This window comes from Macaca mulatta, chromosome 17 (genome assembly GCF_049350105.2).
Source record: "Macaca mulatta isolate MMU2019108-1 chromosome 17, T2T-MMU8v2.0, whole genome shotgun sequence".
Lineage (NCBI taxonomy): Eukaryota > Metazoa > Chordata > Mammalia > Primates > Cercopithecidae > Macaca > Macaca mulatta.
Window position 1 is genome coordinate 30,152,486 of NC_133422.1, and position 24,635 is coordinate 30,177,120.

General features: G+C 38.3%; 1 protein-coding gene across 6 annotated transcripts in view; it reads left to right on the forward strand.

The window, feature by feature from the left end:
* RNASEH2B (ribonuclease H2 subunit B) overlaps window positions 1–24,635 on the forward strand; it is a 63,817-nt gene that overhangs the window by 8,442 nt on the left and 30,740 nt on the right. For 4 of the 6 annotated variants that reach the window (XM_015121100.3, XM_015121098.3, XM_015121102.3 and 1 more), the window contains exons 2-5: window positions 9,134–9,205; window positions 11,217–11,324; window positions 12,424–12,500; window positions 16,965–17,079. In XM_015121100.3, coding sequence (XP_014976586.2) covers window positions 9,134–9,205; window positions 11,217–11,324; window positions 12,424–12,500; window positions 16,965–17,079 — 372 coding nt within the window. Of the gene's footprint in view, window positions 1–9,133; window positions 9,206–11,202; window positions 11,325–12,423; window positions 12,501–16,964; window positions 17,080–24,635 lie in introns of all 6 variants that reach the window. The other 2 variants (XM_077974386.1, XM_028837596.2) reach the window with 2 other exon arrangements.

Here is a 24,635-nt window from a genome sequence, read left to right on the forward strand (position 1 = left end):
TTCTAATTTTTTTTTCCAAAGTTTCAAAAGAAAGTTATGCTTAGAGGAACCTATTACTTCAGTAATCACATAATTTTCCTGGTGTATGTCTCTCTTGCTTTCTTGGTTGCCTCTTGTAGTCTTTGAAGAAACAAAGAGCTTCAAAGCCAGGAAAATGACCCAGATGTCTTTGACAGCAGTGCTGATGTTTTGGGAAGGGAAGGCATATAGCTATTACTGAAAGTAGTGTTCCTGGAAGCTGCAAGTTACTTGAAAATTATGCTGATTTGTCTTGCATGCATCGTATTTGTGTCCTACCAAAGTGTTTCCAAGGAAGTATCTGGCAAACAGGCAGGAGGGTGCCAGGGGTCGGGGGAAGGGGAGGGTCTGAATATGTTCTGATGGCTGAAGTCTAAAGAAAATGAACTGGAACCTATTTAGGACGTAGTATTGCATAAGCATGAGAGTGATAATCTCATCTCTCTTTTTCTTTTTTCTATTGGATCTTCTTAAGAAACCTGAATAGCCTTGATATGGTATCTAAAAATAAACTGAATGGTGCTTTGATGTCTGTACTTTCTCCTCTATGTAACAGTGGGTGTATGTTTCTCAGAGCTTATCTCCTATGTGCCAAAAATCAGACAGGCTCGGGAACAAATGTCCATTGATTCCAAGTCATAAGAACAATTGGCAAAAATCACTTGTCTTTTGTCTTTGAACTTTAAATGCAGTGAAAAAAACTTGTCTTAACCAAGAGAGGGATAAGAAAGAGCTGCCAAGTTTGACAAACCTGCTTGATAAATAACTTCATATCAACTGTACAACAACCTGTACTGTATAGTCTGTAGATGAAAAATCATGTACCATTTTGGCTTATACAATACTTTGTGACTTTAAAAATACAGAATGGTTAAGTCTGTGCATTGATACGTGCTGTGTAACCTAATTTTTAAGCATTAAAATGTCACAGATATCTGGGGGTGGTGGGGAGAAGTATATACATCTATGTAGAGAATATTGTAAACTCTAATAGGAAGATCAGTTTTCTTTTCTTGCCATTGGTCAAATGTTTCATCTGTTTTTGTCACTAGGTGTTTCTTATATCCCACAACCAGTTTCTCTCCCTTTATCCTTCTTATATGGATTTTTGGATCCTACCCCTTTCTCTTTTTAGCTTTCCCAGCTCTCCCTCCTTTCTCTTGCTTCTGCCCCATGGCTGGGTCTACTGGCTGGATTACAGTAGCTGGATTGCAGCTGATTAGATGACTCTGCTAGTTTTTGAGGATGAGGAGGACAGGACAAGAGAGGGAAAGTTTTAAATGTTTACATCATAGGAGAATAGTCATGTCAGGATCATTGTGTTTCCAAGCTGCAGTTTGTGCTTTTTAAGTTAAGAGGTATGGGACTTCAGATTAAGAGTTTCTTTACAGTATTATAGTTTAAAACGTTGGCTCTGGATAATAGTTGACTGAGTTTAAATCCTGGCTCTATAGTTGACTTGCACTCTGACCTTCAGGCAAGTTTTTCATCCAAAAAAGTGGAAATTAATATGGTACTTATTATGTGACCAATATAAAGGACTTAAACAGTGCCTGGTAGACAGTAAATGGCCAATACATATTAGCTGTTATTTTTTATTTTACATTCATTAGACACAGTTGTCTCTTTGTCACTAGTATGTTTTCTTTAAAGTACAGATGTCAGGAAAGTAGCAATCAGAGATTCCTTGTTTGTTGAGGGTGTTTTGTTTTGTTTTGTTTTGACAGAGTCTCGCTCTGTCACCCAGGCTGGAGTGTAGTGGCGTGATCTCAACTCACTGTAACTTCTGCCTCCTGGGTTCAAGCGATTCTTATCAAGCGATTCTCATGCCTCAGCCTCCCAAGTAGCTGGGATTACAGGCATGTGCCACCACACCCGACTAATTTTTGTATTTTTAGTAGAGATGGGGTTTCACCATATTGGCCGGGCTGGTCTCTTAACTGCTGGACTCAAGTGATCTGCCCATCTCAGCCTTTCAAAGTACTGGGATTACAAGTGTGAGCCACCGTGCCCAGCCTGTGGAAGTATTTAGATCAGGATAGTAAAGAGGTGGAAGATTTGCTGCCAGAGTTAATGGTGACCAGTGGGACATACAATTGAATCTTTACAGAGAATATAGAGACCATGAGAATAACTATTGTGGAATCAGTTACTTTTAAGGAACCAGAGGGGCAGAGCTTGAGATAATTGGGAAGTTTAACATATTATTAAACCTAAAATGGCCAGCAAAACCGATAGCTGCTTCTCAGTTGTCTGAGTTTTTTCTTTTTTTGTGAAAATACTTTTTTAGCCAGCATGACTATATCATCTCTTAGATAAAAGAGTAAAAAAAGACAAAGTGTATAGCTACTCTTTTAAAAATAGAGTTGGAAGCATAGTTTTGGAAGAAGGTGTCTCATATGAGTAAATTTTCTAGACAAGTGAAATTTGGCTCTTTTAGTATCAAAACTCGCTTTTATAATTTCTTATGGAGTTTTTTCTAAAACTGAACAATTCATTTATGTTATGTTTATTGAGTATATCTCATGTGCCAGAAACACCGCTGGGAATTTACATTATCTTGATTTTTACATATAAAATGCATTGTGTTCTGGCTTTTAAACAAGATACGCTGGTTCTAATTTAATATTTTCTTGGAAGACTAATTGTTAAGCCCTTAGGTAACTCTGTGCTTAGATTTTGTGACTTTTATATTTTGATCTTATTATTCCCTACATGTTCCTGACTTTTTCCACGTAGTTGAAGGAAGGGAAACTGATTGTTAATTGATTGCTTATTATGTGTTCTAGGCACTTTCACATACATTTCATTTCAATCTAACGGAAACATGTAAAATTATTATTATTATACCCATTCTATAGATGAAATAACTGAACCACAGAGAAGTTGAGTATCTTGCACAGAGTCATACTGCTGAGTCAGGAGAGAAACTGAGATTGGAGTATGAACCCATCTGACTCTGGGTCCAATGTTCTTTCTATGCTGACATCATTGAAGAAATAGACATAAGTTAAAAGTAGGTTTATAGATCATGACCCTTCCTCACACTCACTCTCTCTTTTCTAATTCTTTCCCATTACTCTAAAAGCAGAATTTTCTTCTCTAATTAATTTAGCTATTCTTCACCTGTGCTAGATGCAAGTAAAATATAGCAGAAGTTAGAAAAAGGATGGAGCTTCCAAACCTGTTGGGTGAGAAGTTGGTCCATGAAATGATCCAGGATTTTCTCAGAGTAAATGGAAACTCTTTAACTTTGATAGTGTTAATTTATAGTTACAAGTAATTTTGTATGCCTAATACCAGGTATAGACTAAGGAATTTATCAGAAATATTATAGTAAATGAACTCTTTTTCTCAAAGTTCAGTCAGGGTAAATCCACCCTCCCATAAAAGCAATGAAAAAACTGGCAAAGATAGCGAAAAGCAACTTTTTCAGAACCCCTGAAATTAGCCAAAGGCTTCCAACAGTTTGAGAAGTGTTTATTCAAGAAAATCTTCTGAATCTTATTAGGAACAGCAGAGTTTGTGGGATTGTAACTTGAACTACTCCCATTTCCTCTCCTCAGCTCTGCAGTAGCCTTGAAAACCAGCAGTCTTGCAAACACGGTACTTGTAAAAACCAGCAGCCTTCAACCATTGGATAGGATAGGCCTAGATGGAAGATCCTAAAGAAGTCCCATTCCCAGAGCATTGTCCCTATTTGACTTTTCTCACAGCTCCTTGGAAAAGTCTCATTTGCAGGGCATAGTTGTTATTTGACCTACCTTGGAGCTCAGAGCTTGCTCTGTTCCCACAGAGCCCTATCTTCAGGGTATTTGTCAAAAACAATCAGTGACAATCGTTTAATATTGTAGCTTCTGAGGGGTCAATACTAGTTGCGCAAATAAAAACCTGGCCAAAAACTTAAGGGTAAGATATGAGGAACAAGATGTACACAGAGGCTTTAAAAAACTCTGTCATATTCCTAGGGGATTAGAAGGCTACACACATATGCAGGGCTATGTGCATGCTCAGAAGGACCTGAGAGGGCCTCAGTGTCTCACCTCTGACTGACCATGAGGTCCTGAGAAAGCAATAAATACAAGCTAAAGCAGAAGATTAAAGTGCCCAAGTGTTGAAAGTATGCCTCAACCTACACACACAGCACCCCTCAGCAAAGATTGGATCACTTATTGGTTCACAGCATCAGCTAACCACTAAGCTAACTAAACAGAGACATCAGTGGCTGCACACTGCAAGAAATACAGACTTTACAGAATTAGTCCAGAAAGTCACTAAACAAACAAACAGCGACAACTACAATAACTACAAAAAACAGCAGCAACAAATCCTGGGGAGTTGGGAGAGGAGAGTCTGATTTCCAGAATTGCCACATTTATTATTATCTGAAGTGCTCAGTTTTGTTTTGTTTTGTTTTGTTTTAACAAAAGCATGAGACATACATCCACAAACAAGAAAGTATGACCCATACACAATAGGGAAAGTAGTCAATAGAAACTGTCTCTGAGGGGGCTGAGATGTTGGATTTATTCTACAAAGATTTTATTCAGCTACTATCAACATAGTCAAAGAACTAAAGAACACCATGTCTAAAGAATGAAAGGCAAGTATGACAATGAAGTTTCACCAAATAGAGAATATCAACAGACAGATAAATTGTAAAAGGATCTAAATTCTGGATTTGAAAAGTATAATAACAAATGAAAAATTCACTAGTGAGCTCAACAGCAGATTTCAGCTGGCAGAGGAAAGAATTAGAAAACTCAAAGACAGGTCAATTGAGATTATCCAGGGTGAGGAACAGAAAGAAGAAGCATAAAGAAAACTGGACCTGCATGTAGTCCCAGAGACCTGTAGGACACCATCAAGCCTACTATTATATGCATTATGGGAATCCCAGATGAGAAGAGAAGGGTGGGAGAGGAATATTTGAAGAAATAATGCAAATACTTCCCAAATTTGATTTAAAAAATATTTGTCTGTACAACTAATGAGTGCAGGAAACTCTAAATAGGATAAACTCAAGGAGATCCATACCTGCGTGTGTCATAGTCAAACTGTGAAAACACAAGGAGAATCTTGAAAGCAGTAAGAGAAAAATGACTCGTCAAATAAAAGGGATCCTCAATAAAATTAACAGCTGACTTCTTATTAGAAGCTATGGTGGCTGGAAGTGAGTGGGATGACATATTTAAGGTGCTGAAATAAAGAGAGTCTCAACAAAGAATTCTATATCTGTCAAAATTATCTTTCAAAACTGAGGAAGGAACCAAGACATTCTAAGATAAAGGGAAACAGAATGTGTCACTAGCAGACCTGTCCCACAAAAATTATGAAGGGAGTCCTTCAGATTGAAAGGATAAGGCACTAGATGATAACTTGAATCCACATGAAGAATAAAGAGCACTAGTAAAGATAAATACAGAAATAGACATAAAAGCACAAATATATTTTTGTAACTCTTTTGGGTGATAACTACATAAAGCAATAATTATAAACTGTGTTAACAGGCTTATAATACATAAAGATGTAGTTTGTATGACAGTAGCACAAAGGAGAGGAGAGGAAAAGGAATATGCAGAAAACTTACTAAATACTCTTGAAACTTAGTTAATACTAATCTGAACTACGTTGTGAGTTAAGATACTAACTGTAATTCCCAGGTTAACCACTAAGAAAATAACTCCTTTAAATGAAAGAAACAACAAAGGATCAAAAATGGTACCCTAGAAAACATCTATTTAACTCAAAATAAGACAGTAATGGGGAATCCAAAGGAATATGACATACAGAAAACAGCTAAATGGCAGATATAAATCCTACCTTATCCATAATTATATTAAATATAAATGCACTAAGCACTTCTGTTAAAAGGCAGAGATTGGCAGAATGCAGGGAAGGGGTGGGGGGAACCTCCTGACCCAACTATATCCTATCTACTAGACACACTTACACACACTTTAAATTTAAAAACAAAAATAGGTTGAAAGTAAATGAATGGGAAAAGATCTACAATACAAACAGTAACTGAAGGAGAGCTGGAGTGGCAATACTAGTATCAGATGAAATCAACTTTATGATAAAAATTATTACTAGACATGTAACAGTCTATTGGGAAGATACCGCAATTATAAACATATGCACCCAATGACAGAGCCCCAAATTACATGAATCCAAAACTGACAGAACTGAAGGGAGATGTAGACAATTGAACAATAACAATGTTTTTTTAGAGAAAGAGTCTTACTCTGTCACCCAGGCTGGAGTACAGTGGTGCAGTTACAGCTCACTGCAGCTTTAAACTCCTGGGCTCAAGTGATCCTCCCACCTTAGCCTCCCGAGTAGCTGGGACTACAGGCACATGCCACCACACGTGTATTTTTTGTAGAGACAGGGTTTCACCACATTGCCCAGGCTGGTCTTGAACTCCTGGGCTCGAGCAGTCTGCCCACCTTGGCTTCCCAAAGTGCTGGAGTACAGGCATGCACCACCATGCCCAGCCAAGAGTTTCTTTTTATCACTGATTTCAAAGTATTATTGTGATGTATAGTTTTATTCCTGTTTCTTATGCTTGGAGTTCATTGAGCTTCTTGGATTTGTAGTTTTCATCAAATTTGGAACGTTTCAGACTTATTTTCTTCAAATTTTTTTTCATTCCCTCTTCTCCTTTTGGAAACTCCAGTTATACATATATTAAAATGCATAAAGTTGTCCCTTAGTTTACTAATACTCTTTTTTCTTCAAGATTTTTTCTCTGTGTTCCCATTTTAGATGGTTTCTATTACTGTGTCTTCAAGTTCATTTATCTTTTCTTCAGCTATTAATTTTATCCAGTGTGTTTTTCATCTTTAGAAATTCAGTTTAGGTATTTTTTTTTGCAATCTTCTATGTCTCTAATTAACTTGTCCATGAGGAATGTTGTTTTTAAAGCCTTTGTCTATCAATTCTATTATCTTGTATATTAATACCCCTCTTTCAGTAATTGATTCTGTTTGCTTATTATGGGCCATATTTTTCTGCTTCTTTGAATGCCTCATAGTATTTGATTAGATGGCAGACATTGTGAATTTTGTCCTTTTGGGTGATGAGTATTTTTGTGTTTCTATAACTATTCTTGAACTTCATTCTAGGACACAGTTACTTTGAAAGAATTGGATACTTTTAGGTCTTGCTTTTATAATTAGTTTGGTGGGACCAGAGCAGCAAATAGGGCTGACTGTTCCCTACTACTGAGTACCCTTTTGAGTACTATATCCTTTTGAATTGTGAGGTTTTACAGTGTGTCTGGGACTAGGCACAATTCAAGACCCTGAAGGAGTGTGAGGTACTGTTCCCTCAAATCTGTTTAGATGGGTTTTCTCCTGGCTTTTGGGTAGTTTCATCACATGCATGCGCTGATCCTACTTAAGTAGGACCCTCTGCAGATCTTTGGGGTCTTGTTTCTTTTTAGCCCTCTCCTTTCGTGTGTGCTGACCTGGGAACCCTAACCACCTTGGTGTCGCTGGAATTCTCAGCATCGTATCTTCAATTCAGCAAGTCAGCGAGGCTTTACTGTGTTCTCCCTTTTTGCACTGTGGCCTGGAAACTCTTAAAGCAGTAAGCTGGGCAATCATAGGGCTCATCTAATTTGTTTCCCACCTCTCAGGGACTCCTGCATGGCTTGTGTGTAGTGCCTTGAGAATAGTTGTTTCATATATTTTGTCTGGTGTTTTGTGGGTTTTTGTTGTTGTTGTTTCAGAGGGTTAATTGAATTCCTGTTATTCCATCTTGGTGGAAAGTAGAAATCTCTTTTTTTTTTTTTTTTTTTTTTTCCTGTAGATACTTAATGTCACTATTAGTTTAAGAAAAAAATGGTCGTATTTTAACCATTCATGGGTAAGCCAACTTCTAAAATATGTCTGCTCTATTTAAGCTTATGAAGATCTGAAGTAGAGTAAAGGGAGTGGGGGCCATAGAAAAATAAAAGAGAGTAAAATCTCCTTTCTTTCATCCTTTCTCTTTTGCTCTTTTGGTAAATTGTTGCTATGTCCCCTTACTAATCAGAGCCCCATTGTTCCTTTTGGTAATAGGGACATTTTGAGAGTTCCATGAATATGCCACTCAAAATATATGATGAGTGTTACCAATAAAATAGTCATGGTTATTATGTTTTAATTTGTGTGGTAAATACTTGATGGTTTTGGTACAACTGGTTAACTCATTGAAAAAAATATTTAAATTGGATTTCCTCTTAATATCTTATACCCAGATGTAGTCCAGATAAGTTAAAAATATAATTTCTAAATATTAGATGAAAATATAGGCAATTCACATAATCTTAAGAAAAGGCCTTTCTAAGTGTGATATAAAGGATACAACCATAATGAAAAAGATTGATATGATTGCATGAAGATTTTTTATCTTTTATATGGCAAAAGTCATTATGAGCAGGATTAAAAACATAGTTGATATCCTTAGTATATAAAGATACCTCACAAAGTAGTAACAACAACAACAAAAAAGCCAAATATCCCACTCGAAAATTAGGCAAAGAAAAAAATATATAATTTGCCTAAAAAAAAAAAATTAGGCAACTTATATTTTTAATTGTGTAAAAAATATAAGTTTCAGGTAAATATGTTTATAATTCTCTACTTCATAATAACAGTAACAATTACAAGTGATAGTACTACTAATAATAGCTATCATTTATTTCATGTTTCTATTTGCCTGATTATTTTAATGTTTTCAGTAGATTGGTTAATTTGATACTTTGAAGAACAAGTATATTATTATTTTCATTCTATAAATGGCGTTTGAGAAAGGAGATTAAGACTCTTGCCCAAGGTGACAAAGCTATCCAAGTGGCTAAGCCAAGATTATCACCCAGGCCTTCTGATTCTAGACCCCTGCTTCTCATTATTCCTCATAGAAATAAATTTAAACTACCTGAAATTCAACTGCAGCTTGCAGAGAAATTGGTAATTTGCCCAAGATCACATCATTTGTAAGTGATAAATTGAGTTAAAAATCTTAGAAAAGTTGTGTAAGTAGAAGAAAGGAAAACAGGATAAAGTAAGGTGAGCAACAAAGCAGTTATGTGTTTTAATTTTAGATATTCATGGTTTATTTTCAGAATATTTAAAAGATGCTTCAAAGAAGATGAAAAGTGGGCTAATGTTTGTAAAACTGGTTAACCCGTGTTCAGGTAAGTTCTCTTCTCGTAACTTGAATGTTCTTAAATGTTGTGGCTACTGAATATATATACTTTTATGTCTTTGTGTCCTTGCTTTTGCTGTTTCTGAATAGCTTTTAAAGTTAAGATGGCACCGTGACGAGAAGGAAACAAGCTGATGACATTACTAGTCTTCCCAGATAATTCATTTGACTTAAGCAATTTAAACAATTTCTTCTCATAATTTTAATTCACAGAACTATTCAGCCATCAGAAATACTGGCAAAACAAAAAAGTAGCATGTTTGAGTCTCTTTAAAAACAGATTAATTTTCTTTGGCTTCTTTAAGCCAACTTTTCTTAGAGTAGTTATTCAACATTAGCCTCCATTTTTATTCATTTTATCTTATAAAGTAAAATAAACAACCAGAATTAAACAAACAAAAACAAAAACAGAAGGCATTTACTTGACATGCCAAGATTTTGATTAGTTTCAGTTTTAGCTATACTTCCCTATTTTCTTCTGACCAAAAAGTAGTACATTTTTTTCTCTGTCAGGGGATGATTTTTTTTAATGATAAGCATTGTATATTGAAGAGATTCATATTTTATTGAAAAACAATTTTATTTTAACTTTATATTCAGTGCATTTTCAGTTTTGTCTTCACATTTTTAGGCAAAAATATTAAAATGTATTCTAAATATGGAGTGATATGGGTGATAGTGTTTATCTCTGTGTGTAATTGTTTTTCCATTAATTTATAAGGTTTTGCATAGACACCTGATACTTGCCATATTAGAGGTTTCTCCTGGTGACAGTAATACTGAATAGTAAAAGTACGAGAGGGCCAATGGGTAGTGCCTTGTTGTTATAGAGACATGTAAATAGAAGCAACAAGAGAAGAAACACATTCCTGACTTTCTCCAGTGTTCTTTTCTTCAAAATGAAATTGACTGTAATTGGTCAGCTATATTTAGAATTCTTAGTTATATATCAGACTAAGTTGAGGTGAGAAATATTTCTTGAAGAGAAGTTTTAGGTAGCAGTAAAGGTTCTAAAGCATTTAAGAAAAGTACAGGTACAGGAGAAAGCCAGCCCTCTTTTAAAATTTCTGTTTTATCTAAATGCTCATAGACCACAGAGGAACAAATGTTTTTATTTGCTACATTGGCAGTGGGAAAGTAAAGGCTAACATTTGCTGAGTTCTTACCATGTGCCAAGTATTGGTTCAGGAAATTTACATGTGTTCTTTTTTTAATTCTTATTAAAAAACCCTATGAGGAGGTTCAGTATTGTCCCCATTTTACAGATGTGGAAACAGCCACAGGAAGGTTTATGTAACTTCCCCAAGGGCATGTGCCCAGCATATGGTGAAGATAGAGTTAAACGCAGCATCCTTGTCTCCAGAGATTGTGCTATGGTTAAAAGAATTTTTTTTCATTAGTTGAAGTGATAAAACATGCAGATGTGCACAGTCTTCACCCTCTTCTGCCTCCTCCCTTTTTTTTTTTTTTTTTTTTTTTTTGGTTAAGAAAGAAAAGGAAAAAATTCATTCAGTTGAATAAAGCTTTACTCACTCCCTATGGCTTCAAGCATGTCTGTCTTTCTCACTTAGGGTTGGCCTGTGGGGTCCATGGGCTTGGTCCCTGTCTTAGACCCTGTGTGGGGAGAGCCACACACTGCCCAGAGGCAGGGACCCATGTGCCAGCTCATGTCATATGGCTGAACTATTGTGTTTTGATAGTTTAGGAATGGATATTCCCTCTTGATCTGATGGAGGATTTAAGGACAGGCTTTGTAGCAGTTAAGATAAATGACTTGCACTTTTTGATTTTTTGGTTTAAGTCCAGTGAGGATTATGGAGCTGGAAAATTACCATCTATGTATAATAGCTATAAGCTTTCCTTGGAATCAAGGAAATTTTAGAATAGACCTGTGTATGTTTATGTTCATATTAGGAACATTCCTCAGAGATACTGGATAGTCTTTTGGGGGGTGTGTGTGTGAGAAAACTTACAAATAAAAGACAGATTTGTCTTAACAGGAGAAGGAGCCATTTACTTGTTCAATATGTGTCTACAGCAGCTGTTTGAAGTAAAAGTTTTCAAGGAAAAACACCATTCTTGGTTTATAAATCAGTCAGTTCAATCAGGTAGGTGACTAGTGTAAGCATTTCCAATAACTAAACACATACTGCAGCTTTTCTATTCTTCACACGTGGGGTTGTGGGTCTGTCACGGGGTTTGGAGTCTGGTCACTGATTTAGCCTTCCTTGGCATCAGAGCAGGTTTAATCAAGAGAAAGGAAAGCTCATTTGAGCACTAAGGTTAGGTCATCTCCTGTGTGTCTTAGACGGTAGGAAATTTTAAGCTAGCAACTCTGATTTGTCTCCTAAAACAGTGACACATCCTGAGTTAGAAGTTAGGTTTGTACATGGGGCACATACCGTGTTGATTGGAAACTCTTTTGAGGATCTTTGTGTTTTTAACATGTTATTTCCTTGAAACTGAATACTGATATGGCTTCTAACATAGGCTCGAACTTAACAAAGTTTCTTTAAAATGCTTTGTCATATACCTGCCTGCCCACGTGCTCCCCCACCCCCATACACACATACACCCCCCAGCACCAAAGTTCTGTTTCTTGTGGTGTTCCCTTAATTTGGGGACAGTGCTGACTAAAGGAAGAGTAGGCCAATGGAACTGTTCTGCCTCCTGTTCTGGGGTGGGGGCAGTTAGTGGGTATTCAAAGCATCCCACATCCTGCTGCCCACAGACTACAGAAGGGACTGTGTATAGAGAGAATGGCACTGCTTTCCCATGGCTTTGTCCTCAAAAGCACAGGAAATTACATTTTACTGCAGCTTTATAGATAGACTGACTATACAGGTTTCCTAACATTGCTGTGTTCTCATTCTGTCTGTGCTTCCTCCTAACCCCTCTTTTTGCAGGGGGTTGGGAGGCTGTGTTAAAAATGATTTCTAAAGAAGAAGTGGAAAGTTAAAGATCGACTTCAGGGTCTTGATTCTCCTCTCCACACAGGGATTTGAAGCTCTTTGGAGTAAAATCTCATAGAGCACATTCTGCCTTTTGAGAGAATCACATAGACTCTCAGACCTGTATAAGAAGAGATTTGAATTTGGAATTTCACACATATTTTTCAACACTGTTTTTCACTTTGAGATTAAGGTGAAATAGCCACATTGTCTTTCCAAGGCGTTTAATTCCCTTCGTCCTTTTTGTAATCTGCAGGAGGTCTTCTCCACTTCGCCACACCTGTGGATCCTCTATTTCTGCTTCTCCACTACCTCATAAAGGCTGATAAGGAGGTGAGTTTCCAGTTTGGGGCATCCACAGTGAGGAAACAGAATCAACTATTTTTGCTTGATCTCCTCTCTCTGCTTTTAATGATCCAAAGGTGGATTCTATCTTCAGATCTAATACAGTAACTAGAAAAAACATGAGTCATATATGGGCCAGTGCAGGACAGAGCACTACTGCACAGGCCAGAGAAGCAGCACCTTACTCTTGATCCAGTCTGCCCCTGGCTTGCTTGTGACCTCTGACTTGCCTGACTCACTGTGCTATGCACCTTACTGCTTGACAAAGCCTAGCAACTAACACTCCTTTATCATTAAGTATTCCTTACCCTTGAAATACAAAACAGGTATTTAAAAATTGACCACATGTCTTAGGAGAGGAAAAATGTATCTTCTTTAGTGAGAGACTGTGGAATAGGTAACCTGGGGCAGGTCCAGTAGAAGCTCATTAATGGGGATGTGCTAGTTGAGACTTAAGGAATCCCAGATGGATAAAATTTACCTTTGGAATAGAAATAAAGACACAGCTTACTAATAGTAATAATTTTAGCCAGAATTTCTGTAATATTTTGGTCTCAGGATATATTTACAATTAAAATTATTAAGGGTTCCAACGAGCTTATGTTTCTGTGGGTTCTAGCAATACTCACTCTTAGAAATTAAAACTGAGAAATTTAAAAATTATTTATTTAAAAGTTAAAAATAATAAGACCATTACATGTTAACATAAATAACACATTTTTTATTGAAACAACCAAATTTAATGAGGCATGTGACATTTTTGCATTTTTGCGAATCTGTTTAGTGTTTGGCTTAACTAGAAGACAACTGGATTCTTATATCTGATTCTGCATTCAGTCTGTTTCCGTATGTTATTTTGGTGAGATTATATGAAAAATATGCGGCCCCGTACATCTTTGTAGTTAGAAAAGGAAGAAATAATGTTACAGCCTTTTTAGATTATTGTGGATATTTTTCTTTAATACTACCTAAAAAATCAACAAGTGGTAGTTTTTTAAAGTTTAGTTGCAATGTGGAATCTGAAACTTTGTCAGTTAACTTTTTATGCTCTGTTACATTAAAATCCATTGGTCTATCTTGCACTTAAAATGGATCTTTCTTGGCCGGGCGCGGTTGCACACACCTGTAATCTCAGCACTTTGGGAGGCCGAGGCCGGTGGATCTCGAGGTCAGGAGATCGAGACCATCCTGGCTAACACGGTGAAACCCCGTCTCTACTAAAAATACAAAAAATTAGCCGGGCATGGTGGCAGGCGCCTGTAGTCCCACCTATTCAGGAGGCTGAGGCAGGAGAATGGTGTGAACCTGGGAGACGGAGCTTGCAGTGAGCTGAAATCACACCACGGTACTCCAGTCTGGGCGACAGAGCGAGACTCCGTCTCAAAAAAAAAAATAAAGGATCTTTTTACCCATGTATGATTTTGTAACATCATGCTTTGGTCATTTGGAAAATATCGATTTGTTGAGTTATGCATATCTTCCAAATGTTGACACATCTCATTTTATATACACACACACACACACACACACACACACACACACACACACACACTCCCTTTGGTTAATGTTACCACTGATCTCATCAGAAAGCTCTTTAGGTATTGAGAAGCTGTCATAGTGGCAGATAGAAATATTCTACAATTCTGATTTTTGCTTGAAAGCTCAAATTTTATTATTGGCTGCAAATACTGTCAATCTTTCCCTTGAAATGACAGGCTCACTTCATTCATATTCTGCCTAATACCGGGCCTGAATCACCATAATTCATAGTGGGTTTTTCAAATAAAAATGGTATCCGTGAAAAAGCAGCTGGTTCTGCTTGCAACTAAGCCAGACCCAGGAGAACATGCTCTTCCTGGTAATCAGCTTACCTTTGGTTAAGCATCCAAAGGCCTTTAGCCATACCTCACTTTCATCACAGATAATTTACAAGACTTGTGTTCAAGATTCAAGATTTAAGTAAAATTAATTGCTTTTACTACTTACTTAAGGATATTCTTAAGTGATACTGGCATTTTTTAAACTGCACATAAATGGCAATGAGGATCCAAATGATGACTAGGACAGTCTGGTGCCACCAGCAGACTCGTGCTAAGGAGCCAGCAGTTTTACGCACCATTGCATTTGAATCATCAGCGCAGATCCACACAGTGAAAATGCAGATAGCATCTTAGCAGTATTAGGAAAATAGCTTTGAGCTTGGGTACTTCATGACCCAGGGATCCATCAACCATAGTTGGAAAATCTTCTAATTAATAATTTTAAGTGATAAGTGTTACTCAAACTGCTTAGAAGAATCTGGTTTTTTTGGACTCTCATGTTTGCATAAAGTTTGAACACTTACAAATTTCTTGCTTAATCCTTAGACCAAATTCCTGAAACCTCCATTTGGTAGGTAAATTAATTTAAGTTGCTATAAATGCTGAAAGTCATAAAGTATCAATGCATGCTTTCTCTTGATGCAGCTTAGCCTCTTTTAGCCTCCTCCTTCCCTGCCCTCTGCCCTTCACTGTGGATTAGTGAAGTTTTATCCCTTCGTTTAATCATGTGTCCCTTGATCTGGAAGCTACTGTGATGGCCAGTATAACGAGGGCACACAAGCTGTGAGGCTGGTAAGCCTCATGTCTCTAAGGAACAGAAATGGTCCTAATCACCACCAGGAAGGCCCTGGGGAATATTCAGTGAGGAATTTGAAAACCTCAGTGGCTCACCTATGTGGTGTTTTCTGGGATAAATTAATGAGCAGAAAGACACCAACCAGCCTCAGCACATGTATTGATCTGCACTTAAGGCTCCCCTCCCCTTTTTGATAGCATTTCTCCATCTCCCATTAGGACCATGACTCTGGGGGATTAACCCTATCCTGGCACTCTGGGCGCCTCTGGGGTGCTCTGGAGCTCACGTTGACAGGTGCAGAATGAAGCAGAAATGCTGTTCAGGATGGTCTTTGGCTTTCATTTTAAACTGTCATACTTCCCAAACACGTCTTCCCAAGTGCCAGAAATGCCCTTTAAAGTAATACTTGAGATGTTTGGGTATTTCCTTCTCTGCATTTTAGATATGATCATTTCCTATTAAGTTAAAAATTATGATACACACTTTTGAAATGTGACCTTTTCTTTTAAACTTTATTTTAACATCAGTAAAAATAACTTTTTTTCTGGGTATCCCACTGCTACTAGCTTTATAGTCAAGGCAGGTTGCTTATTGCATTTCCTTCAATGTATATACAGTAAATAAAAATAAGAATGAAACACTAGTTAATTATGAAATTATTTTATATCATGACTGTGTGGTAGTCCATTACATATAAATATTGTTTTAGAGTAGTCAAATATTTAACATATTGATTGATCATGGAAGACTAAAGATTTAAGGTAGGAATCTAAATACAGTAAGACTTGGGAAAAATCTGTGCATTATTCTTACTATTTGAAGGAAAAAGAATATTTAAATTGAGATAGTTCATGGCACTAGTTAACCTAAGAGAAAGTATGGCAAGCTATCACATGTGCTCCCAAATGATTGAAAAGATTTTACCCTTAAAACCCAAGAAAGCTGCATTTGCAGAAATTGATCAGACACAGTTTTTGTGTCTTCAGGAGGAGTTGTCAGTACACGAGAGATAGAGCGAGCTAGAAGTGGGGCATGGGCAAGACCATACATCTGGTACAATCTGGTGTCCCCAAATCAGGGGGCTAATACCTTAATTTAGACAAACTTCACCTCTACTTGCTACTAGTACAGTTAAGAAAAACTGGACCTAATTCCAAAGAATGATGTTATGAATCCATATGGTCTGCACTTCTGGCCCACTGACAACCAGGCCGTATAAACTTCTGTGGCTGAGCCTGATTCGGCCTGTCTGCAGCTTCCCAGGACTTCTCCCTCTGGCTGTCTTTTCTTTTATTCTGGTCTAAATTTGGAAGCATTGTCAGGCAGCTCTGACAGGGGTAGATTCACTTTTGAATTTTCTTTTTGTGGTGGGTGCTTCTTTCATCATCCCTAGAGTGACGATGGGGAAGCAGATGTATGTCTGGGCCTGGTCTGGGCTTGTTCCAATGTGATAGTCAGGACTCTTGCTCTGTGACCACAGCTGGTTCTTCAAATTGAATGGGTTGGACCAGCCCCAGGCAGTCTCCACCATCTTTGCAAGCTTCTGTGGCTTCCAGTGCTTTTATAGATTGATTTTGTTCCCCATTTCATTTGGGGACTGTACACCTGAGGTAGATGGTATGCTGCGTGGGACCCCAGTGCTCACAGGCGCTTCCTAAAGGGAGCTGGGGTCTGTCCTAGAGCCTGTCCCATTGTAGGGATTCCTTAGATGGAACAGGTGGCTCTGCACTAAGTTTAAAGGCCCAGTCATGAGTAAATGTGTCTTTTTCTCTTTTTTTCTGAATGTCTTTGTTGAATGAAATGCTTGCTTTCCAACTAACTAAAGTGTTTTTTCAGGGGAAGTTTCAGCCCCTTGATCAAGTTGTGGTAGATAACATGTTTCCAAATTGCATCTTGTTGCTGAAACTTCCTGGACTTGAGAAGTTACTTCACCATGTGACAGAGGAAAAAGGTATGGTATAACTTAAAGATTTATGGCTGGTAGAAAGGATGGACCTTGCCTAAGAATGTGGCTGCTTACAGGCCCACTGAATGTAAGGCTTATTCTGTGTCCACCATAGGGAAAGTTGTCATTCAGATTTGCTAACACTGCCAGCACCGTTCCTCTATTGCTTTAGAGTGTTTAGTCTTTGAAACTACAACCATGGCAGTCTAGTGCTATGTCCCACAGGGCAGGAATCACAAGGTGTGCCTTCAGTCTCACCTCTTCTTTGAACTAGTTCTATGACATCAGGCAAGTCACTCAGCTGCCTTCTGCCTCAGATTTCTCATTGTAAAATTACATAAAACCTGTACCTTAATAGATGGAAGCATTTATCAAGCACCTTCCAAAAGCACATGTTGCACATTAGTGCTAAGCTCTAGGTACTTATGAATAAGACATAATCCTTTTCTTCACTTTGCGCCCAGTCTGACGGGGGTCAATGACAAGCTGAGCAGTGCCTGCACAGTGTAACGGAAGTGAACTCTGAATTTGCTGGGGATGCACAGGACAGGTTTCTAATCTGGCAGGGTTGGGTGGGGGGTGCAGGTGGGTAGATGTTGTGTTGCTTTCCTGGGGGAAATGACCGCTTTATGGAGTACTGAAGGATAGTCAGAGAAGCAGTTTAACAGAGGCCTAGATGTATGGAAAAGTTTGTCAGGTTCAAGAAGTTCCAAGAAGTTCAAAGTATAGGATGCTAGGGAAGGATTTAGGTTGGTAAGGAATGAGGCGGGAATGCTGGGCATGAGTCCAGATGGTAAAGGGCACTGTGTGTGTTTGAACTTTGCTTAATGTTAGTGGAGTGTGTGTGAAGTTTTAAGCATGGCAGTCTGCAGTGTGGAGAGTATATTGGAGAAGCCAGGTCCACCGAGGCTGTTGCAGTGATCCAGACAGGAGATAATGGTGGCCTTGATCTTAGGAGACAGAACAAGAAAAAAGTAGCCATTTAGAGGTGGATCCAACTGCATCTGGTGGTTGGGTTATGGTCAAGGAGAAGGAGGAGTCAAGAGTGACTTCTGGGTTTGTGCCTGACCCAAAGGATGTGTAGTGGTGGGATCCTGGACACAGGGAACATGGGCTGGAGAAGCAGGATAGGGTAATGAAGAGATGCATTTTAACTGTCATTCATTTAATTTTTCAGAAGGGAAAGTAAGGCAGTGTGTGTGAATGTGTTTTGACAGGTTAGAAATAGTGTAAAAACTTGACTTCAGTGTCTCAAAAAATCATCCAAGTAGTTTCAGAGTTAATATGGAAACAAAGTGTGGGAACCAGAATGTTGGGCTGATAAGTAGTGGCTGTTTTGGGTCATAGATGGTTTGGCCAACTATAACAGTTCTTCTGGGACCACGAAAGTGGTGATTCCAAGAAGTGTAAGCTTACGGTGGGAAAGAGGAGAACCTATTGATTGCATTTTATGTTTAAGGGGTCCAGTAAATTCATACTTGGCCACACTTGGAGCTCCAGTTTGGAACTGAGGGATGTGTGGTGCCAAGGTTTTATCAAAGCAGTTCCATTAAAGATATTCTCTGATGCTGAATTTGGCAGAGGACAGCAATCTTTTTGTGGGTGACAAATGAAGTAACCCATAACCACTTTTAAAAGATAAAGTAATGAAGAATAATTTAATTAAGCCATGTTAATTTTTGTCAACTTAACACAAGCTGAAAATGCAGTTAACTCATTGTCCAGAATTCTGCTATTAGCTGTATAAGAACAATCATCTTAAAACCCAGAAATCTGGGTTTAGAAACAGTGTTAGTGCCTCAGCATTTGTTTCCTTACAGTCTGCAGCCGAGAGCAAGAAGCTGTCTCCGTGTCATCCCTTCCCTCTTGTACACTGAACCCCTGACCATTTATTGCATCATTATCTGAACTTCTGTCTTAGTCTCCTTTGCTTCTCAATATTGCCTAACTTTTGGAAGTCCTGCACTTCCATTTTCAAAGTAGCTATATTATTGGCCTTTATATTTGCCAGATTTCGAAAACTCTAGGCGTCAATTTGTTTTCTTTATTTTTAAGTGATGGGCAAAACATAAAATACGTTAGAATAAATTTCACGCAGTAAAAGATGTATTCAATCTCTAGAGGTTTGGCAGTTTCTTTTTATCAAATTCTTCCCTTAATAAACTGCAGCCTGTGAATCTCAAAATAATGGAAGGTTTAAAAACAGAACCAAAAAGATTTTTAGTTTTATTTTTTATTTTTTTAAGACAAGGTCTTGCTCTATTGCCCAGGCTGTAATGCAGTGGCACAATCACGGCTCACTACAGCCTCAATCTCTGGGGCTCAAGCAATCCTCCCACCTCAGCCTCCTGAGTAGCTAAGACCACAGGTGCAAGCCACCACGCCTAGCTAATTTTTTTGGATTTTTTTGGTAGAGATGAGGGGGTCTCTCTGTGTTACCCAGGCTGGTCTTGAACTCCTGGACTCAAGGGATTCTCCCGCCTCAGCCTCCTAAAGTGCTGAGATTATAGGTATGAGTCACCATGCCCATTCTCAAAAAGATTTTTAAATGAGGGGAAAAAATAAGTAAGATTCTCAAATGCCTCATCCTCAAAAAGACCTTTTCATCAAAATACATACAAGCATTTTCACGTTACTTGCTTTACCCCTTGACCCAAAACATAAATATGTGAAATATGTTTCTTTATGGAAGATCTGTGTACAGGGACAGTGTACTGAGATAAACATCTTTTTCCATGAAGATCTACAGGGATCAGCATTCGGAAGTTTACCACTGCCATAGAGTCCAAGGCGAGTGCAGTACATGTACTTGTATGATGGCAAAACTTCTTTGGTTATTGGTTTACATATATTATGTAGTCCTTGCAGTAATTTTCTTTCATTATATATTATAACCTGCGTTCTCACAAATGAGGAAACCGAGGCTTAAAGAGTTGAAGTAACTTGACTGACACTATAGAACTTGAAGTGGTAGAACCAGGATTTGAACCTATGTCTGTCTGACAGCAACTCTTTTGCCTTCCTTCTTATAGCTGTGTATGTAACACTTCCAAAATACTCTATAAGCATTTGTCTGCGTGTATGTGTGGTGTTTCATGTGAAAATAAAAACTTGACTCTATTTTTTTTTCTTTTTTTTGAGACGGGGTCTCCCTCTGTTGCCCAGGCTGGAATGCAGTGTCGCAATCTTGGCTTACTACAACCTCTGCCTCCTGGGCTCAAGTGATCCTCGCACCTCAGCCTCCCAAATAGCTGGGACTACAGGTGGGCGCCACCACGCCTGGCTAATTTTTGTATTTTTAGTAGAGACAGGGTTTCACTATGTTGGCCAGGCTAGTCTCGAACTCCTGACCTCAAGTGATCCACCCACCTTGGCCTCCCAAAGTGCTGGGATTACAGGTGTGAGCCACTGCACCCAGCCAAAAACTTGACTCTTTTAAAATTTATTTTTCTTTTAATTTTTTTTTAGAGACAGAGTCTCACTCTGTCACCGAGGCTGGAATGTAGTGATGTCATCATGGCTCACTGCATCTTTGAACTCCAGGGCTCAAGTGATCCTCTCACCTCAGCCTCCAGAGTAACTGGGACTACAGGTGGGCACCACCATGCCCAACTAAGTTTTTTTATCTTTAGCAGAGACAAGGTCTTACTATGTTTTACAGGCCAGTCTCCAACTTCTGGGCTCAAGCAATCCTCCCACCTCAGCCTCCCAAACTGCTGGAATTACAGGTGTGAGCCACCATGCCTCGCTTTGATTTTTCTTTTTTAATCTCATATATTCCCTCTTAATATTTTCCCTTTGTGTGGCAAAAGGAGAGAGAGACAGGGAAGGAGACAGAAAAAACTCCCATAGCTTAAGGAAATGTCCATTCTTATTCCTCCAGGGAACTTCCTAGAGCTTCTAGGCACTATGTGACCCCACGGGCCTTCTTCTAGTGACTGCGTTGGGTACTGGCTACTTATTTGAATGTGGATTATTGTCCATTTATAAATTAGTGTTTGCTTCCATTCTCTGTAATTCATTTCTAGATTTCTAAATAAGAAAGACGACTACTAAAGAGTGGTCAGTTACTATCCATGATAGGGAGTAAAGGTAAAGAAGAAAGCGATGTTTTTTAACTTCCATTCTCTCCATAGGCACTTGTGCAGATACAGTAAAGCCTGAAATACTCAAATTCCTCAGCTAGCTGTTTTGATATTAAACTCCAGATGCTGTCTTAAACATCTGTGGCATTAAAGACCTGGTAAAGGCTGTGAGGCCTGTGAGAATCTTCCCCTTTTGCCTTCTCTCTGGTGAATGAACCTAGCCATGGTTGTTTGTACCCTGAATGATGATGGCTGTGACTTTAGCCCTGCCTACTTTATTAGTGAAAGAAATGATGTGTCTCTGTTTGCTCGTTGTGGGGCTCAGAGCAGGTTTCTTGCCAAAGAAGTGCACATTCAGTGGAGAGATGGTATGGGAAAAGGACTAATGAAGGGTCACAAACCTTATCTTGAATGTAACCCTTTGTTTCATATTGCCAGCACAAGCTGCAGTGCACTGTCTGAGGTGATTAACAGGAAGAGCCAGGAAAACTTACCTGATTAAAATATCCCAAGTACAATTGCCAAGTTTCTTTCCCTAGGAAGCAGGGGAAGAAAGCGATCATACGAGTTTGTCAGTTAATGGAAAACATTGAGAAAGTAGAAGTGAAAATGTGCTCGAGGCAGTTCAGCAATACATCAGGGAAATTCAAGTTTGTGAGCCGATTACCCAATTGCTGAACATGTTACTTAACTGTGAACTCACTTTTATTCCATCTTTATTTTGTAAACCCAGTCTTTCCAGATGTTTGAAATCCGTTTTATAGGCACCAGGCACATAAGGGAAAAGAAACCTTTCCAGCATATGCATGTTTTATCAAACTCACTGACTCTCACAAATATTAAATTTAGGACACAAATTAATATGCTTTGATATTTTTCATAATTATGGGTAGTCTGTGGCCTTCATGAATATTTTAAACCTCCTTGTTTTTCAAAATTTGTAAATTTCAAAAATAAGCAGTAATTTATACACTGGGTCCATGTGTAGCCTTCTGGGATATAGTAATCATCTTGCCAGGGAGTGTTAACTTCCTGGCAAGTGTCAACTTTCTATGAAAGTTGAGAAAAAAACCTCCAGACCCAGCTAGCTTCACTAATAAATTTTACTATACTTTAAGGAAGAAATGATAGTCAAAGAAATAACACTTGCTCAAACTCTTTCAGAAAATAGATGAGGAAGGAATGTTTCCCAACTAATTTTATGCAACTGGAATTGCCCTAGTACCAAATCAAAATTATTACCAAAAAAATTAGACCATTATCCCTTATGATTATAGACTGAAAAATCCTAAGAAAATATTGGAAAATCAAATATCTAAAAATTAAATATGTAAAACCTAAGTGGGGTTTATTGCAGGAATTCACAATTGGTTGAGCATTAGAAAATCAATTAGTGTAATTTACCATATTTATGCATTACAAAATTGTATGATTATCTGAAGAGACACAGAAAAGGTATTTGATAAAATTCAGTCATGATATAAATTATCAGCAAAGGAAGAATAAAATGGAACTTCCAAGGCATCTATGGCAAACTCACAGCTAACATCATCTTCATTGTAAGAGACTGAACACAGTCTTCCCCCAAGACTGGATACGAGAGAAGGATGCCTGCTCTTACCACTTCTATTCACCATGTGGTGGATGTCCTAGCATGTGCAATACGATAAGAAAAAGGCATACAGATTGGAAAGTCAGTAGTACAACTGTCTTTATTCATAGACAATATTGTCATGTATGAAAAAATCCGGAAGAATCTACAAAAGAAGTTACTAGAATTGATAAGCAAGCTTTCAGGATACAAGCTCAATATACAAATATTAGTTGTGTTTCTATATACTGGCAGTGAACAATTGGATAATGGAATAAAAACATACCATTTATACTACCATTAAAAATAACATTCTAGTGCTAAATGTAACACAATATGTATAAGACCAATATGCTGAACACTACAAAATATTCCTGAGAGAAATTAAAGAAAAATTAACTAAATGGAGAAATAGGCCATATTCATGGATTGGAAGACTCAATATTTTTAAGGTGTCTATTTTCCCCAAATTGTTCTATAGATTCAATGTAATGCTTAGCCAACTTCTTTTTTTTTCTTTTTTTGGTAAGTATTGATAAACTGATTCTAGAATTTATATGACTATGTAAAGCAGCAGAAGCAGCAGTCTCCAACCTTTTTGGCAGCAGGAACTGGTTTTGTGGAAGACAATTTTTCCATGGATGGGGTGGGGAGGGGGATGGTTTTGGGGTGAAACTTCCACCTCAGATCATCAGGCATTAGATTCTCATAAGGAGCACACAACCTAGATCCCTCGCGTGCACAGTTGACAATAGAGTTCTCTCTCCTATGAGAATCTAATGCCATCACTGATCTGACAGGAGGCGGAGCTCGGCCAGTAATGCTTGCTTGCCCGACACTCATCTCCTGCTGTGTGGCTTAGTTCCTTACAGGCCACAGATCAGTACCAGTCAATGGCTTGGGGATTGGGGAGCCCTGATGTAAAGGACCTGTAATAGTCAAAACAATTTTGAAAAAGAAGAATAAATTTGGAGAACTTATACAAACTGAATTAAAGACTTACCATAATCAGGAAAATGTGGGGGCCAGGCGCAATGACTCATGCCTGTAATCCTAGCAGTTTGGGAGGCCGAGGCAGGAGGATTGCTTGAGGCTGAGAGTTCGAGACAAGCCTGAGCAACATAGCAAAACCCCATTTCTACAGAAAGTTTAAAAATTAGGCAGCTGTGGGCCAGGCATGGTGTCTTACGCCTGTAATCCCAGCACTTTGGGAGGCTGAGGCAGGCGGATCATGAGGTCAGGAGATCGAGACCATCCTGGCTAACACGGTGAAACCCCATCTCTACTAAAAATACAAAAAAATTAGCCAGGTGTGGTGGCAGGCACCTGTAGTCCCAGCTACTCGGGAGGCTGAGGCAGGAGAATGGCATGAACCCAGGAGATGGAGCTTGCAGTGAGCCAAGATCGTGCCACTGCACTCCAGCCTTGGTGACAGACTGAGACTCTGTCTCAAAAAAATAATAATAAAAATATAAAATAAAATAAGTTAGCCAGCTGTGGTGGTATGTACCTGTAGTTCCAACTATTTGGGAGGCTGGGGAGGGAAGATCACTTGAGCCCAGGAGGTCAGGGTTACAGTGAACAATGATCACACAATTGCATTCCAACTTGGGTAACACAGTGACACCCTGTCCCTAAATTTAAAAAATAAATAAAAATAAAATGAATGTGGTATTGGTATAAGATAAATGTATAGATAAATGGAATAGAATAGAGAATCTAGAAATAAACCCACACTTATATGGTCAATTGATTTTTTTTTTTCCAAAGGTGTGAAGATAATTCAATGGGAAAAAGGATAGTCTTTACAACAAATGTTGATGGAAGAATTTGGTATACATATGAAAAATAACATTGATCCTCGCCTCATACAGAAAAATTAAATC